Source organism: Oncorhynchus mykiss, chromosome 22 (genome assembly GCF_013265735.2).
Source record: "Oncorhynchus mykiss isolate Arlee chromosome 22, USDA_OmykA_1.1, whole genome shotgun sequence".
Taxonomy (NCBI): Eukaryota; Metazoa; Chordata; class Actinopteri; order Salmoniformes; family Salmonidae; genus Oncorhynchus; species Oncorhynchus mykiss.
The window spans coordinates 50,942,577-50,962,178 of NC_048586.1; the positions used below are offsets into that span (position 1 = coordinate 50,942,577).

At 42.7% G+C, this 19,602-nt stretch overlaps 1 protein-coding gene across 1 annotated transcript in view; it reads right to left on the minus strand.

The window, feature by feature from the left end:
- als2a (alsin Rho guanine nucleotide exchange factor ALS2 a) overlaps positions 1–18,159 on the minus strand; it is an 88,281-nt gene extending 70,122 nt beyond the window's left edge. Inside the window, exons 1-6 of the mRNA XM_036959503.1 lie at positions 18,003–18,159; positions 17,364–17,438; positions 16,774–16,922; positions 16,240–16,505; positions 12,451–12,621; positions 8,973–10,224 (exon numbers count right to left, since the gene is read on the minus strand). Of these exons, the coding sequence (XP_036815398.1) occupies positions 8,973–10,224; positions 12,451–12,621; positions 16,240–16,505; positions 16,774–16,922; positions 17,364–17,383 (1,858 nt within the window). The 5' untranslated portion in view covers positions 17,384–17,438; positions 18,003–18,159. The remainder of the gene's footprint in view (positions 1–8,972; positions 10,225–12,450; positions 12,622–16,239; positions 16,506–16,773; positions 16,923–17,363; positions 17,439–18,002) is intronic.
- Between the last annotated feature and the right edge of the window lie 1,443 nt (positions 18,160–19,602).

Genomic DNA, 19,602 nt, shown 5'->3' on the forward strand with positions numbered 1-19,602 from the left:
CTACCACGGTCAAAAGCCCTGCGCCCCCCACAGCAACTTGCCCAAGCCACCCCCATTTCTCTTTCATCCAAATCCAGAAACAATACTGTGCAGCTGTATTCATCGACCTGGCCAAGGCTTTCGACTCTGTCAATCACCACATTGTTATTGGCAGACTCGACAGCCTTGGTTTCTCAAATGACTGCTTCGTCTGGTTCACCAACTACTTCTCAGACATAGTTCAGTGTGTCAAATAGGAGGGCCTGCTGGTCAGACCTCTGGCAGTCTCTATGGGGGTGCCACAGGGTTCAATCCTCGGGCCGACTCTTTTCTCTGTATACATCAATGATGTTGCTCTTGCTGCTGGTGATTCTCTGATACAACTCTACGCAGACAACACCATTCTGTATACTTCTGGCCCTTCTTTGGACACTGTGTTAACAACCCTCCAGGCAAGCTTCAATGCCATACAACTCTCCTTCCGTGGCCTCCAACTGCTCTTAAATGCAAGTAAAACTAAATGCATGCTCTTCAACCGATCGCTGCCTGCGCCTGCCCGCCTGTCCAGCATGACTACCCTGGACGGTTCTGACTTAGAATATGTGGACAACTACAAATAACTAGGTGTCTGGTTAGACTGTAAACTCTCTTTACAGACTCACATTAAGCATCTCCAATCCAAAATTAAATCTAGAATCGGCTTCCTATTTCGCAACAAAGCCTCCTTCACTCATGCTGCCAAACACACCCTCGTAAAACTGACTATCCTACTGATCCTCGACTTCTGTGATGTCATTTACAAAATAGCCTCCAACACTCTACTCAGCAAATTGGATGCAGTCTATCACAGTGCCATCCGTTTTTTCACCAAAGCCCCATACACTACCCACCATTGAGGCCTGTACCTTCTCGTTGGCTGGCCCTCGCTTCATACTTGTCGCCAAACCCACTCGCTCCAGGACATCTATAAGTTTTTGCTAGGTAAAGCCCCGCCTTATCTCAGTTCACTGGTCACCATAGCAGCACCCACTTGTAGCACGCACTCCAGCAGGTATATCTGACTGGTCACCCCCAAAGCCAATTCCTCCTTCGGCCGCCTTTCCTTCCAGTTCTTTGCTGCCACTGACTGGAACGAACTGCAAAAATCACTGAAACTGGAAACACTTATCTCCCTCACTAGCTTTACGCACCAGCTGTCAGAGCAGCTCACAGATCACTGCACCTGTACATAGACCATCTGCATACTATTAATTATTTTGATAGGGTTATATATAGGTAGGGGACGGATAGGGTTATATATAGGTAGGTATAGGGTTATATATAGGTAGGGAGAGGGTTATATATAGGTAGGGGATGGATAGGGTTATATATAGGTAGGGATAGGGTTATATATAGGTAGGTATAGGGTTATATATAGGTAGGGATAGGGTTATATATAGGTAGGGGACGGATAGGGTTATATATAGGTAGGGATAGGGTTATATATAGGTAGGGGATGGATAGGGTTATATATAGGTAGTGGACGGATAGGGTTATATATAGGTAGAGGACGGATAGGGTTATATATAGGATAGGACGGATAGGGTTATATATAGGATAGGACGGATAGGGTTATATATAGGTAGGGGACGGATAGGGTTATATATAGGTAGAGGATGGATAGGGTTATATATAGGATAGGACGGATAGGGTTATATATAGGATAGGACGGATAGGGTTATATATAGGATAGGACGGATAGGGTTATATATAGGATAGGACGGATAGGGTTATATATAGGATAGGACGGATAGGGTTATATATAGGATAGGACGGATAGGGTTATATATAGGATAGGACGGATAGGGTTATATATAGGATAGGACGGATAGGGTTATATACAGGATAGGACGGATAGGGTTATATATAGGATAGGACGGATAGGGTTATATATAGGATAGGACGGATAGGGTTATATATAGGTAGAGGACGGATAGGGTTATATATAGGATAGGATGGATAGGGTTATATATAGGTAGAGGATGGATAGGGTTATATATAGGTAGAGGATGGATAGGGTTATATATAGGATAGGACGGATAGGGTTATATATAGGTAGTGGACGGATAGGGTTATATATAGGATAGGATGGATAGGGTTATATATAGGATAGGACGGATAGGGTTATATATAGGTAGAGGACGGATAGGGTTATATATAGGATAGGATGGATAGGGTTATATATAGGTAGAGGATGGATAGGGTTATATATAGGATAGGACGGATAGGGTTATATATAGGTAGAGGACGGATAGGGTTATATATAGGTAGTGGACGGATAGGGTTATATATAGGATAGGATGGATAGGGTTATATATAGGTAGAGGACGGATGGGGTTATATATAGGATAGGATGGATAGGGTTATATATAGGTAGAGGATGGATAGGGTTATATATAGGTAGAGGATGGATAGGGTTATATATAGGATAGGACGGATAGGGTTATATATAGGTAGAGGACGGATAGGGTTATATATAGGTAGTGGACGGATAGGGTTATATATAGGATAGGATGGATAGGGTTATATATAGGATAGGACGGATAGGGTTATATATAGGTAGGGGATGGATAGGGTTATATATAGGTAGAGGACGGATAGGGTTATATATAGGTAGAGGATGGATAGGGTTATATATAGGTAGAGGACGGATAGGGTTATATATAGGTAGAGGATGGATAGGGTTATATATAGGATAGGACGGAGAGGGTTATATATAGGATAGGACGGATAGGGTTATATATAGGATAGGACGGATAGGGTTATATATAGGTAGTGGACGGATAGGGTTATATATAGGATAGGACGGATAGGGTTATATATAGGTAGTGGACGGATAGGGTTATATATAGGATAGGACGGATAGGGTTATATATAGGATAGGACGGATAGGGTTATATATAGGATAGGACGGATAGGGTTATATATAGGATAGGACGGATAGGGTTATATATAGGTAGGGGACGGATAGGGTTATATATAGGATGGGACGGATAGGGTTATATATAGGATAGGACGGATAGGGTTATATATAGGTAGTGGACGGATAGGGTTATATATAGGATAGGACGGATAGGGTTATATATAGGTAGAGGACTGATAGGGTTATATATAGGTAGAGGACGGATAGGGTTATATATAGGTAGAGGATGGATAGGGTTATATATAGGATAGGACGGATAGGGTTATATATAGGATAGGACGGATAGGGTTATATATAGGATAGGACGGATAGGGTTATATATAGGATAGGACGGATAGGGTTATATATAGGATAGGACGGATAGGGTTATATATAGGATAGGACGGATAGGGTTATATATAGGATAGGACGGATAGGGTTATATATAGGATAGGACGGATAGGGTTATATATAGGTAGGGGACGGATAGGGTTATATATAGGATAGGACGGATAGGGTTATATATAGGATAGGACGGATAGGGTTATATATAGGTAGTGGACGGATAGGGTTATATATAGGATAGGACGGATAGGGTTATATATAGGTAGTGGACGGATAGGGTTATATATAGGATAGGACGGAGAGGGTTATATATAGGATAGGACGGATAGGGTTATATATAGGTAGGGTACGGATAGGGTTATATATAGGTAGAGGATGGATAGGGTTATATATAGGATAGGATGGATAGGGTTATATATAGGTAGAGGACGGATAGGGTTATATATAGGTAGAGGACTGATAGGGTTATATATAGGTAGGGGATGGATAGGGTTATATATAGGTAGGGGATGGATAGGGTTATATATAGGTAGTGGACGGATAGGGTTATATATAGGATAGGATGGATAGGGTTATATATAGGTAGAGGATGGATAGGGTTATATATAGGTAGAGGATGGATAGGGTTATATATAGGTAGAGGATGGATAGGGTTATATATAGGTAGTGGACGGATAGGGTTATATATAGGATAGGACGGATAGGGTTATATATAGGATAGGACGGATAGGGTTATATATAGGTAGGGGACGGATAGGGTTATATATAGGATAGGATGGATAGGGTTATATATAGGATAGGACGGATAGGGTTATATATAGGATAGGACGGATAGGGTTATATATAGGTAGAGGACTGAGAGGGTTATATATAGGTAGAGGATGGATAGGGTTATATATAGGATAGGATGGATAGGGTTATATATAGGATAGGACGGATAGGGTTATATATAGGATAGGACTGATAGGGTTATATATAGGTAGTGGACGGATAGGGTTATATATAGGATAGGACGGATAGGGTTATATATAGGATAGGACGGATAGGGTTATATATAGGTAGAGGACTGATAGGGTTATATATAGGTAGAGGACGGATAGGGTTATATATAGGATAGGACGGATAGGGTTATATATAGGTAGAGGACTGAGAGGGTTATATATAGGTAGAGGACTGATAGGGTTATATATAGGATAGGATGGATAGGGTTATATATAGGTAGAGGATGGATAGGGTTATATATAGGTAGGGGACGGATAGGGTTATATATAGGTAGGGGACGGATAGGGTTATATATAGGTAGTGGACGGATAGGGTTATATATAGGTAGAGGACTGATAGGGTTATATATAGGATAGGACGGATAGGGTTATATATAGGTAGGGGACGGATAGGGTTATATATAGGTAGGGGACGGAGAGGGTTATATATAGGATAGGATGGATAGGGTTATATATAGGTAGAGGATGGATAGGGTTATATATAGGTAGGGGACGGATAGGGTTATATATAGGTAGGGGACGGATAGGGTTATATATAGGTAGGGGACGGATAGGGTTATATATAGGTAGTGGACGGATAGGGTTATATATAGGTAGAGGACTGATAGGGTTATATATAGGATAGGACGGATAGGGTTATATATAGGATAGGACGGATAGGGTTATATATAGGTAGGGGACGGATAGGGTTATATATAGGTAGGGATAGGGTTATATATAGGTAGGGGACGGATAGGGTTATATATAGGATAGGACGGATAGGGTTATATATAGGATAGGATGGATAGGGTTATATATAGGTAGGGGATGGATAGGGTTATATATAGGTAGGGGATGGATAGGGTTATATATAGGTAGGGATAGGGTTATATATAGGTAGGGGACGGATAGGGTTATATATAGGATAGGACAGATAGGGTTATATATAGGTAGAGGATGGATAGGGTTATATATAGGTAGGGTACGGATAGGGTTATATATAGGATAGGACGGATAGGGTTATATATAGGTAGGGGACGGATAGGGTTATATATAGGATAGGACGGATAGGGTTATATATAGGATAGGACGGATAGGGTTATATATAGGTAGGGGACGGATAGGGTTATATATAGGATAGGACGGATAGGGTTATATATAGGATAGGACGGATAGGGTTATATATAGGTAGGGGACGGATAGGGTTATATATAGGTAGGGATAGGGTTATATATAGGTAGGGGACGGATAGGGTTATATATAGGATAGGACGGATAGGGTTATATATAGGATAGGATGGATAGGGTTATATATAGGTAGGGGATGGATAGGGTTATATATAGGTAGGGGACGGATAGGGTTATATATAGGTAGGGATAGGGTTATATATAGGTAGGGGACGGATAGGGTTATATATAGGATAGGACGGATAGGGTTATATATAGGTAGAGGATGGATAGGGTTATATATAGGTAGGGTACGGATAGGGTTATATATAGGATAGGACGGATAGGGTTATATATAGGTAGGGGACGGATAGGGTTATATATAGGATAGGACGGATAGGGTTATATATAGGATAGGACGGATAGGGTTATATATAGGTAGGGGACGGATAGGGTTATATATAGGTAGAGGACTGATAGGGTTATATATAGGATAGGACGGATAGGGTTATATATAGGTAGAGGATGGATAGGGTTATATATAGGTAGAGGATGGATAGGGTTATATAGGATAGGATGGATAGGGTTATATATAGGTAGAGGACTGATAGGGTTATATATAGGATAGGACGGATAGGGTTATATATAGGATAGGATGGATAGGGTTATATATAGGATAGGACGGATAGGGTTATATATAGGATAGGATGGATAGGGTTATATATAGGTAGAGGATGGATAGGGTTATATATAGGTAGAGGATGGATAGGGTTATATATAGGTAGAGGACGGATAGGGTTATATATAGGTAGGGGACGGATAGGGTTATATATAGGATAGGACGGATAGGGTTATATATAGGATAGGACGGATAGGGTTATATATAGGATAGGACGGATAGGGTTATATATAGGATAGGATGGATAGGGTTATATATAGGTAGAGGATGGATAGGGTTATATATAGGTAGAGGATGGATAGGGTTATATAGGATAGGATGGATAGGGTTATATATAGGTAGAGGACTGATAGGGTTATATATAGGATAGGACGGATAGGGTTATATATAGGTAGAGGATGGATAGGGTTATATAGGATAGGATGGATAGGGTTATATATAGGTAGAGGACTGATAGGGTTATATATAGGATAGGATGGATAGGGTTATATATAGGATAGGACGGATAGGGTTATATATAGGTAGGGGACAGATAGGGTTATATATAGGATAGGACGGATAGGGTTATATATAGGTAGGGGACGGATAGGGTTATATATAGGATAGGACGGATAGGGTTATATATAGGTAGAGGACGGATAGGGTTATATATAGGATAGGACGGATAGGGTTATATATAGGTAGAGGATGGATAGGGTTATAAATAGGATAGGATGGATAGGGTTATATATAGGTAGGGGACGGATAGGGTTATATATAGGATAGGACGGATAGGGTTATATATAGGTAGAGGACGGATAGGGTTATATATAGGATAGGACGGATAGGGTTATATATAGGTAGAGGATGGATAGGGTTATATATAGGATAGGATGGATAGGGTTATATATAGGATAGGACGGATAGGGTTATATATAGGTAGAGGACGGATAGGGTTATATATAGGATAGGATGGATAGGGTTATATATAGGTAGAGGATGGATAGGGTTATATATAGGTAGGGGACGGATAGGGTTATATATAGGATAGGATGGATAGGGTTATATATAGGTAGAGGATGGATAGGGTTATATATAGGTAGTGGATGGATAGGGTTATATATAGGTAGGGGATGGATAGGGTTATATATAGGTAGGGGATGGATAGGGTTATATATAGGTAGGGGATGGATAGGGTTATATATAGGTAGAGGATGGATAGGGTTATATATAGGTAGAGGATGGATAGGGTTATATATAGGTAGAGGATGGATAGGGTTATATATAGGTAGAGGACGGATAGGGTTATATATAGGATAGGACTGATAGGGTTATATATAGGTAGAGGACGGATAGGGTTATATATAGGATAGGATGGATAGGGTTATATATAGGATAGGATGGATAGGGTTATATATAGGATAGGATGGATAGGGTTATATATAGGATAGGATGGATAGGGTTATATATAGGATAGGATGGATAGGGTTATATATAGGATAGGATGGATAGGGTTATATATAGGTAGGGTACGGATAGGGTTATATATAGGATAGGATGGATAGGGTTATATATAGGTAGGGGATGGATAGGGTTATATATAGGTAGAGGATGGATAGGGTTATATATAGGATAGGATGGATAGGGTTATATATAGGTAGGGGATGGATAGGGTTATATATAGGTAGTGGACTGATAGGGTTATATATAGGATAGGACGGATAGGGTTATATATAGGTAGGGGACTGATAGGGTTATATATAGGTAGGGGATGGATAGGGTTATATATAGGTAGGGGACTGATAGGGTTATATATAGGATAGGATGGATAGGGTTATATATAGGTAGAGGATGGATAGGGTTATATATAGGGTAGGATGGATAGGGTTATATATAGGATAGGACGGATAGGGTTATATATAGGATAGGACGGATAGGGTTATATATAGGTAGGGGACGGATAGGGTTATATATAGGATAGGATGGATAGGGTTATATATAGGTAGGGGACTGATAGGGTTATATATAGGTAGGGACGGATAGGGTTATATATAGGATAGGACGGATAGGGTTATATATAGGTAGGGACGGATAGGGTTATATATAGGATAGGATGGTGAGAGAAGCAACAAAACCCCCAAGAATCACTGTGACAGAATTGCTGGCCTTGGTGGTGTCTTGGGATCACCAGGTTTCAAACCACACCTACCATGAGAGAGGAGGAGGTAGTGACCACACCTACCATGAGAGAGGAGAGGAGGTGGTGACCACACCTACCATGAGAGAGGAGGAGGTAGTGACCACACCTACCATGAGAGAGGAGAGGAGGTAGTGACCACACCTACCATGAGAGAGGAGAGGAGGTGGTGACCACACCTACCATGAGAGAGGAGGAGGTAGTGACCACACCTACCATGAGAGAGGAGAGGAGGTAGTGACCACACCTACCATGAGAGAGGAGAGGAGGTAGTGACCACACCTACCATGAGAGAGGAGAGGAGGTAGTGACCACACCTACCATGAGAGAGGAGAGGAGGTAGTGACCACACCTACCATGAGAGAGGAGAGGAGGTAGTGACCACACCTACCATGAGAGAGGAGAGGAGGTAGTGACCACACCTACCATGAGAGAGGAGAGGAGGTAGTGACCACACCTACCATGAGAGAGGAGAGGAGGTAGTGACCACACCTACCATGAGAGAGGAGAGGAGGTAGTGACCACACCTACCATGAGAGAGGAGAGGAGGTAGTGACCACACCTACCATGAGAGAGGAGAGGAGGTAGTGACCACACCTACCATGAGAGAGGAGAGGAGGTAGTGACCACACCTACCATGAGAGAGGAGAGGAGGTAGTGACCACACCTACCATGAGAGAGGAGAGGAGGTGGTGACCACACCTACCATGAGAGAGGAGAGGAGGTAGTGAGTGCCGTCTACTCCCCTCTGTGACCTCCTCCAGCAGGATATCAGTCAGACTGGAGCATTTCTTCCCTTGCAAGGAGTCCTCCTCCATACAGAGACGCACTTCCTGGTTGGTCTTCCTGTATGCCATGACAGGCCCAGACAGAGCCTCGCACAGCCCTGCGACTGGGATACACCCTTCACTCTTAGATGAGTCACAGAGGCTGCTGGTGGAGCCGATGCCTAAAGGGGTGTTTACCTCGAAGGGTGAGGCTGAGGCAGCACGGCCCGTTAAGGCTAAGGTATGTTCCATACCTAAGGCACCCGTGTAGTTCTCTAGTAGTGAACATGATAGGCTGGATGCCATGGTGGTGTCGTCTGTAGATTGTGGTAGAAGATATGGTGTTAAGGTAGAAGGTTGGTCTTGATCAGGTAGGTCACCGTTTAGGCACTGTCCTGGGACATGACTTACCAGGGTGAGTAGATCTCCTGAGCTATGACTGGCTAAGGTGAGTGAATCCTCTGCTGTTTCATTGGCTAAGGTGAGTGAATCCCCTGTTGTCTGATTGGCTAAGGTGAGCGAATCCCCTGTTGTCTGATTGGCTAAGGTGATTGGATTCCCTGTGTTGTTATTGTCATTCTGTTCAGACAGGATGTGATCAGACGTTCTCTTGAGGTATTCCTTCAGTTCCTTCTCGTCGGTTGGAGATGAGGTTTTCCTCCTCGCCTGTGTTCGAGCCGAGTTACTGTCTGTCTCTGTCAGAGTCCCAGGGCCTTGTCTTTGAAGGTCAGAGGTACCAGTATCCTCTTGGTTAGTTTGTTCTTTGGAGCCAGACTCTCTGAGAGAACTGTCAGTGTCACCAGGAAATAGGTATTCTGGGCCTATAATGGGGTCTGGGTCTTGGGCTAGGTCTGGGTCAAGGCCCAGATCAAGGCTGACTGTCTGAGAGAGCGGGCAGGCTGAGGCTCTGTGTCTCTGGGATAGAGAGGCCTGTCTAGATTGGGAGGCCTGTCTGGCTGGGGAGGCCTGTCTGGATCTCGAGCAGCTCCCTGGTTTGCTATCAGCCATCTCAATCCCTAGGGGGCAATAGTGGCTGTGGCTGATGATGACATGGTCATCTTTATCCACCATAGAGAAGAGCAGCTGGTTGCACTGGGCACACTTTTCAATAGCTGTCGGCCGGGGGAACTGAGAGTCTTGTGCAGGGAAGCGTCGTACCAGGGCCAGGCTGTGGTATCCTCCACACGCCACCTGGACCACAACGGAAACAAGTCAGTCGGACTTCATTATATTGGCTTTTAAATCCTCCATTTTTTTTTATGTACAGTATGTATTGTTGAACTGACAGATGTATTGTTGAACTGACAGATGTATTGTTGAACTGACAGATGTATTGTTGAACTGACAGATGTATTGTTGAACTGACAGATGTATTGTTGAACTGACAGATGTATTGTTGAACTGACAGATGTATTGTTGAACTGACAGATGTATTGTTGAACTGACAGATGTATTGTTGAACTGACAGATGTATTGTTGAACTGACAGATGTATTGTTGAACTGACAGATGTATTGTTGAACTGACTGAGGTGTATTGTTGAACTGACTGAGATAGATATGACTGAGAGATATATAACCCTATCCGTCCCGTTCTACAGCTGCACCATCGAGAGCATCTTGATTGGCTGCATCACCGCCTGGTATGGCAACTGCTCAGCCTCCGACCGCAAGGCACTACAGAGGGTAGTGCCAAGTACATCACTGGGGCCAAGCTTCCTGCCATACAGGACTTCTATACAGGACTTCTATACCAGGCGGTGTCAGAGGAAGGCCCGAAAAATGGTCGAAGACTCCAGCCACTGAGACGTATTGTTGAACTGACTGAGACGTATTGTTGAACTGACTGAGATGTATTGTTGAAATGACTGAGATGTATTGTTGAAATGACTGAGATGTATTGTTGAAATGACTGAGACGTATTGTTGAACTGACTGAGGTGTATTGTTGAACTGACTGAGGTGTATTGTTGAACTGACTGAGGTGTATTGTTGAAATGACTGAGATGTATTGTTGAAATGACTGAGATGTATTGTTGAAATGACTGAGATGTATTGTTGAACTGACTTAGGTGTATTGTTGAACTGACTGAGATGTATTGTTGAACTGACTGAGATGTATTGTTGAACTGACTGAGATGTATTGTTGAACTGACTGAGGTGTATTGTTGAACTGACTGAGGTGTATTGTTGAACTGACTGAGGTGTATTGTTGAACTGACTGAGATGTATTGTTGAACTGACTGAGGTGTATTGTTGAACTGACTGAGGGGTATTGTTGAACTGACTGAGACGTATTGTTGAAATGACTGAGGTGTATTGTTGAACTGACAGATGTATTGTTGAACTGACTGAGGTGTATTGTTGAAATGACTGAGACGTATTGTTGAACTGACTGAGACGTATTGTTGAACTGACAGATGTATTGTTGAACTGACTGAGGTGTATTGTTGAACTGACTGAGGTGTATTGTTGAACTGACTGAGACGTATTGTTGAACTGACTGAGACGTATTGTTGGAATGACTGAGACGTATTGTTGGAATGACTGAGACGTATTGTTGAAATGACTGAGACGTATTGTTGAAATGACTGAGGTGTATTGTTGAACTGACTGAGACGTATTGTTGAACTGACTGAGACGTATTGTTGAAATGACTGAGGTGTATTGTTGAACTGACTGAGGTGTATTGTTGAAATGACTGAGGTGTATTGTTGAACTGACTGAGACGTATTGTTGAACTGACTGAGGTGTATTGTTGAACTGACTGATGTATTGTTGAAATGACTGAGGTGTATTGTTGAAATGACTGAGGTGTATTGTTGAACTGACTGAGGTGTATTGTTGAACTGACTGAGGTGTATTGTTGAACTGACTGAGGTGTATTGTTGAACTGACTGAGGTGTATTGTTGAAATGACTGAGGTGTATTGTTGAACTGACTGAGGTGTATTGTTGAACTGACTGAGGTGTATTGTTGAACTGACTGAGGTGTATTGTTGAACTGACTGAGGTGTATTGTTGAACTGACTGATGTGTATTGTTGAACTGACTGAGATGTATTGTTGAACTGACTGATGTATTGTTGAAATGACTGAGGTGTATTGTTGAAATGACTGAGGTGTATTGTTGAACTGACTGATGTATTGTTGAAATGACTGAGGTGTATTGTTGAAATGACTGAGGTGTATTGTTGAACTGACTGAGGTGTATTGTTGAACTGACTGATGTATTGTTGAAATGACTGAGGTGTATTGTTGAAATGACTGAGGTGTATTGTTGAAATGACTGAGGTGTATTGTTGAACTGACTGAGACGTATTGTTGAAATGACTGAGACGTATTGTTGAACTGACTGAGATGTATTGTTGAAATGACTGAGGTAACTCTAGATGTATGTCTAATGAGAAGCACTCACTCACCTGAACTACGTGCCTCCCAGCCAGGTGCTCCACTTTCTGGGGTCTCCACACAGGGAACACACTGGTGACCAGACCCAGCTGGCAGCCGCTGCCCCAGGCCCACACCTCATGCTGGGCAGACAGAGCCAGAGTGTGCTGCTCCCCACAGGTTACCTCCAGGATCCTGATGATCTGTTGGGAGGGACAGAATCACAATTACCAAGTCTGTTTAGATGTACAGGGGATTTGACCTGGTGAAGTGGTGGTGTCATCGTCTAACAATAATTATAAAAACGGGTTGTTTGGATTCTGGATGCTGATTGGTTCATAGCAGGGATGTATAGCACCACAATCCCACAGCCCAGCCAGTCAATTTATAATCTCCCTTGGAATTTGGAATTAGGCAGGAATTTGGTTTGGAACAGTTGGGGTTTCTATAAACCTTGCTGTCTGCCTCTCCGACCAGTGGAACAATATTGCAGTTTGTTTGGTGATCTGCACTGTCCCATGCATATGAATGTGACAAGACAGACTGCTTCTCTGATCCAGGCCAATTAATTTATCAGGATCATTATAATGGATATATCCAGCGAAATTAAAACAAACTAAAGTGCACTTCGTTTGCTGTCCTTTCAGCTGCTTGACGTGATTGTGTATTAGCTTTAGTAGGGCTAGCTAGCAAAGGAGAAGTAGCTAGCCTGCATAGCTACATGCCACTGTTTTGTTTAGCATAGCAACCATTTGGCAAACAACTACAGAATCTCAGAATGAACGACCAGCCCATTTGGCTAGCAACTACAGAATCTCAGAATGAACGACCAGCCCATTTGGCTAGCAACTTCAGAATCTCAGAATGAACGACCAGCCCATTTGGCTAGCAAATACAGAATCTCAGAATGAACGACTAGCCCATTTGGCTAGCAACTTCAGAATCTCAGAATGAACGACCAGCCCATTTGGCTAGCAACTACAGAATCTAAGAATGAACGACCAGCCCATTTGGCTAGCAACTACAGAATCTCAGAATGACCGACCAGCCCATTTGGCTGGCAACTTCAGAATCTCAGAATGAACGACCAGCCCATTTGGCTAGCAACTACAGAATCTCAGAATGAACGACCAGCCCATTTGGCTGGCAACTTCAGAATCTCAGAATGAACGACCAGCCCATTTGGCTAGCAACTACAGAATCTCAGAATGAACAACCAGCCCATTTGGCTAGCAACTACAGAATCTCAGAATGAATGACCAGCCCATTTGGCTAGCAACTACAGAATCTCAGAATGAACGACCAGCCCATTTGGCTAGCAACTTCAGAATCTCAGAATGAACGACCAACCCATTTGGCTAGCAACTTCAGAATCTCAGAATGAACGACCAGCCCATTTGGCTAGCAACTTCAGAATCTCAGAATGAACGACCAGCCCATTTGGCTAGCAACTACAGAATCTTAGAATGAACGACCAGCCCATTTGGCTAGCAACTTCAGAATCTCAGAATTAACAACCAGCCCATTTGGCTAGCAAATACAGAATCTCAGAATGAACGACCAGCCCATTTGGCTAGCAACTTCAGAATCTCAGAATGAACGACCAGCCCATTTGGCTAGCAACTACAGAATCTCAGAATGAACGACCAGCCCATTTGGCTAGCAACTTCAGAATCTCAGAATGAACGACCAGCCCATTTGGCTAGCAACTTCAGAATCTCAGAATGAACGACCAGCCCATTTGGCTAGCAACTACAGAATCTCAGAATGAACGACCAGCCCATTTGGCTAGCAACTACAGAATCTCAGAATGAACGACCAGCCCATTTGGCTAGCAACTACAGAATCTCAGAATGAACGACCAGCCCATTTGGCTAGCAACTACAGAATCTCAGAATGAACGACCAGCCCATTTGGCTAGCAACTTCAGAATCTCAGAATGAACGACCAGCCCATTTGGCTAGCAACTACAGAATCTCAGAATGAACGACCAGCCCATTTGGCTAGCAACTACAGAATCTCAGAATGAACGACCAGCCCATTTGGCTAGCAACTACAGAATCTCAGAATGAACGACCAGCCCATTTGGCTAGCAATTTCAGAATCTCAGAATGAACGACCAGCCCATTTGGCTAGCAACTTCAGAATCTCAGAATGAACGACCAGCCCATTTGGCTAGCAACTTCAGAATCTCAGAATGAACGACCAGCCCATTTCGCTAGCAACTACAGAATCTTAGAATGAACGACCAGCCCATTTGGCTAGCAACTGCAGAATCTCAGAATGAACAACCAGCCCATTTGGCTAGCAACTTCAGAATCTCAGAATGAACGACCAGCCCATTTGGCTAGCAACTACAGAATCTCAGAATGAACGACCAGCCCATTTGGCTAGCAACTTCAGAATCTCAGAATGAACGACCAGCCCATTTGGCTAGCAACTACAGAATCTCAGAATGAACGACCAGCCCATTTGGCTAGCAACTACAGAATCTCAGAATGAACGACCAGCCCATTTGGCTAGCAACTACAGAATCTCAGAATGAACGACCAGCCCATTTGGCTAGCAACTACAGAATCTCAGAATGAACGACCAGCCCATTTGGCTAGCAACTACAGAATCTCAGAATGAACGACCAGCCCATTTGGCTAGCAACTACAGAATCTCAGAATGAACGACCAGCCCATTTGGCTAGCAACTACAGAATCTCAGAATGAACGACCAGCCCATTTGGCCAAACTATTTTGTATGGTGGTTAAATGAAACAAATGTACTTATTAAAATACAGTTTAATGAAAACATGTTGTTAATCTTCTTTTAATATGTTACCAACCGTTTTATAAAAGCAATAAGGCACTTAAACCCGGGAATTATCGTGAATAACTCCTCCGGCCCTTGGCTTCGCCTCAGGCCTAACAACAGCACTTTGTCAGAAGTTATTCACGCGACAATCCCCGGGTTATCATGCCTTATTGCTTCACCAGAATAGACCGACCGAATACCGGGATGGGCGGCAGGTAGCCTAGTGGTTAGAGCGTTCGGCCAATAACCGAAAGGTTATTGCTAGATCGAATCCCCGAGCTGACAAGGTACAAATCTGTCGTTCTGCCCCTGAACAAGGCAGTTAACCCACTGTTCCTAGGCCGTTATTGAAAATAAGAATTTGTTCTTAACTGACTTGCCTAGTTAAATAAAGGTACAATATAGACAGAAGAATACATAATTTACAGACAGAACTTTAACCAGGTTTCCAGCCAGCCTTTTTATGCGAGTACATGTCGGATAAACATTTTACGACAGGCCTGATGGAAACCGCTAATTTGTCGTTAAACTTACAAATGTCGACAAAACAAAATACGCTAAATAAGGATCTTCTTGTGGAAAATGTACTATGTGAGAAATGGCAAAGGAAACACTTTTATGCGGCAGGAAGCCTAGTGGTTAGAGCGTTGGGCCAGTAACCGAAAGGTTGTTGGATCGAATCCCCCAGCTGACAAGGTACAAATCTGTCGTTCTGCCCCCTGAACAAGGCAGTTAGCCCACTGTTCCTAGGCCGTCATTGTAAATAATAATTTGTTCTTAACTGACCTGTCTAGATAAATAAAGGTTCATTTAAAAAAAATATGGAAACACATTACTGGTGGGAATATGCGCATATTATTTATATGCAGATTTTTTTAATATTTGCGTGAAAATCGGTCCCCAATTGGATGGAAACACGGCTATTGTCATTGTTCTATCTGTTGTTTTCAAAGATGTCTGAAATGTTTTCTATAATTTTGGTGTTTCGTAATGAAAATAAGACAAAACAGATACATCACCTGTGGAGGGACAGCCTCAGAGTCCACCATACTGACGAGGCTAGGATCTGGGACCAGGCGTCTCTCTGACAGACCACACTGCCCCGAGGAGTTCTCTCCCCACATGTACACAGCCCCTTCCCGTGTGACGGCGCCACAGTGGAAGGAGCCTGCAGCTACAGACACAACACATTGACCAGAGAGGACAGACTCAAGGAGAGGGTAAGTAGGAGGAATCCTCAGGCCCTGGCGCCATGTCAGGTCCCCGAAGCTGTACACCAGCCCACCTGGAGATAGATAGGATGGTGAAGAGAGCAGGTATACAGTAATCTTCATCAGGTTATCCCAAACGGTATAAGTTACACCTTTTCAAGTATATTTTCTATGTGTAACGGATGAAATACAGTGGAAATCTGACTCAATATTCAAATCTATACGCTACGTATTGGAGGCTTAGTCATCGTTATAACTCATTATAAAAAAAAAAAGCATTATGCATTTAAAAGGTCGTAGAAAGAGCTGTTTATCTTATTAGAATCCAAAGAGAAGTCTCACCTTCGGCCAGGAGGATACCATGGCTGATGCCGAGGGCAGCCTGGAGGACTGGCCGGGACAGAAGCACCCGTTCGGGGGTAACACTACTGCTGTAGCCTCTCCATAAGTGGAGCAGGCCTCGTTCTCTGGAGCTCTCCTCCTTCACGGGGCTGAAGGGGAGGGACAGACAGACAGACAGACAGACAGACAGACAGACAGACAGACAGACAACTCTGTCACTACAGTCGCAGAACCAGAGACAGACCCTTGGCCTTGTAACCGCACCATAGAGTGTGGTGTGAGTGTGGAGTGTGAGTGTGTGGTGTGTGTGTGTGTGTGTGTGTGTGTGTGTGGTGTGTGTGAGTGTGGTGTGTGTGTGTGTTGGTGGGTGTGAGTGTGAGTGTGGTGTGTGTGAGTGTGTGGTGTGTGAGTGTGTGTGTGGTGTGTGAGTGTGTGGTGTTTGAGTGTGTGGTGTTTGAGTGTGTGAGTGTGTGAGTGTGTGAGTGTGTGTGTGGTGTGGTGGTGTGTGGGTGGGTGTGAGTGTGTGTGGTGTGTGTGAGTGTGTGTGTGTGTGGTGTGTGAGTGTGTGAGTGTGTGTGAGGTTACAGTACCTCTTCTGGTCCTCCATCATCACTGGGGCGTCTCCATTTTAAGGCATCTATTGTAAATTACTGTCAATATCCAATCTAGGAGGAAGAAATTGTTTTTGCAATGATCAGGTTCACGTCTTTGTTCCCCAGGTATATTTCATATAACTCAGATTTGCAGTATAAAGTACAACTAGCTATGATACCAAAGCTAAATCGAAAGCAAATATGCATTTAACGGTATAGGATACAGTTACAGTAGTAACGTTATACCTACTCGATAACAAAAAATACATGGTTTGCTATTACATTTAACAAAAGCACGAAATGTAGCTTGCTAATGTAGCAGATGTGAAATGGCTAGCTAGTTTGCGGTGGTGCGCGCTAGTGGCGTTTCAATGGGTCACGTCACTCGCTCTGAGACCTGCAAGGGCCGCGGCTTTTGTGGAGCGATGGGTAACGATGCTTCGTGGGTGTCAGTTGTCGATGTGTGCAGAGGGTCCCTGGTTCGAGCCAGGGTCGGGGCGAGGGGACGGACGTAAAGTCGATACTGTTACACTAACGTTAGCTGTCCCATCCAGAAGCACACTACTCTCTAGCTAACTCCCATTAGCTAAGCCTAGCTAACTAGTGAATCGACAACAAAAAAATTAAGTTACTTACGAATTTTTGAAAGTACCCATGGGATTTACAGCCGTATTCTTTCTTTAATTATACAAAACTATGGCTGTCACTGTCATGTTTGTATAAACAAAGCTAGCTAGCATGTTAGCTTATATAATCACTGCAGTGAAGTGGAGAACTTTCGTTTTGTCATTCAACTCTGTGACAGCTGAGTTTGTTTTGGGACCAGCCCTCCGATGGAAAGCGTCGAGGGTCAAAAAAAACCGTTTGAGTTTCACCGCACAACAGTTGTGCTGCGGAATTTGCTCTAATTTCAACGCGCTAGAGGAAAAAGCATGTATTTATATATATATATTTATTTTTTATTCCCAGTTTGTGTTTTCGGGAACTGTTTGCAACAAAAATTGTCCAAGGTATTATGGTTGAAGATGTTTTAGCTTTCAAATGACTGATCAGATCATTGCAAAATATTACTCCAGAGGTATCATAACACTGTATTGAAAGGGCTCTGTGTGTAATAACTGACTCAATCACTGACAGCATAGGCTGTTTATTAGGGTTTGGGAATCATTAGTGGCATTTGGAGCTGTCATATCTGTGAATAAACCAACAGCAGAGACATGTCGGCTTCAGGCCAGACACCATTACTTCCCTTCATAGTAATATATATATATATATATATATATATATATATATATATATATATATATATAGATATATATATATATATATAGATATATATATATATATATAGATATATATATATATATATATACTCTCTCTCTCCTCTTACCTCCCTCTCTCTCTCTCTCTCTCTCTCTCTCTCAATTCAATTCAATTCAAGGGGCTTTATTAGCATGGGAAACATGTGTTAACATTGCCAAAGCAAGTGAGGTAGATAATATATAAAGTGAATATATAAAGTGAAATAAACAATAAAAATGAACAGTAAACATTACACATACAGAAGTTTCAAAACAATAAAGACAATCCAAATGTCATATTATATATATATATATATATAGAGTGTTGTAACAATGTACAAATGGTTAAAGGACACAAGATAAAATAAATAAGCATAAATATGGGTTGTATTTACAATGGTGTTTGTTTTTCACTGGTTGCCCTTTTCTCGTGGCAACAGGTCACAAATCTTGCTGCTGTGATGGTACACTGTGGCATTTCACCCAGTAGATATGGGAGTTTATCAAAATGGGATTTGTTTTCGAATTCTTTGTGGATCTGTGTAATCTGAGGGAAATATGTCTCTCTAATATGGTCATACGTTGGACAGGAGGTTAAGAAGTGCAGCTCAGTTTCCACCTCATTTTGTGGGCAGTGAGCACATAGCCTGTCTTCTCTTGAGAGCCATGTCTGCCTACGGCGGCCTTTCTCAATAGCAAGGCTATGCTCACTGAGTCTGTACATAGTCAAAGCTTTCCTTAATTTTGGGTCAGTCACAGTGGTCAGGTATTCTGCCGCTGTGTACTCTCTGTTTAGGGCCAAATAGCATTCTAGTTTGCTCTGTTTTTTTGTTAATTCTTTCCAATGTGTCAAGTAATTATCTATTTTTTTCTCATGATCTGGTTGGGTCTAATTGTGCTGCTGTCCTGGGGCTCTGTAGGGTGTGTTTGTGTTT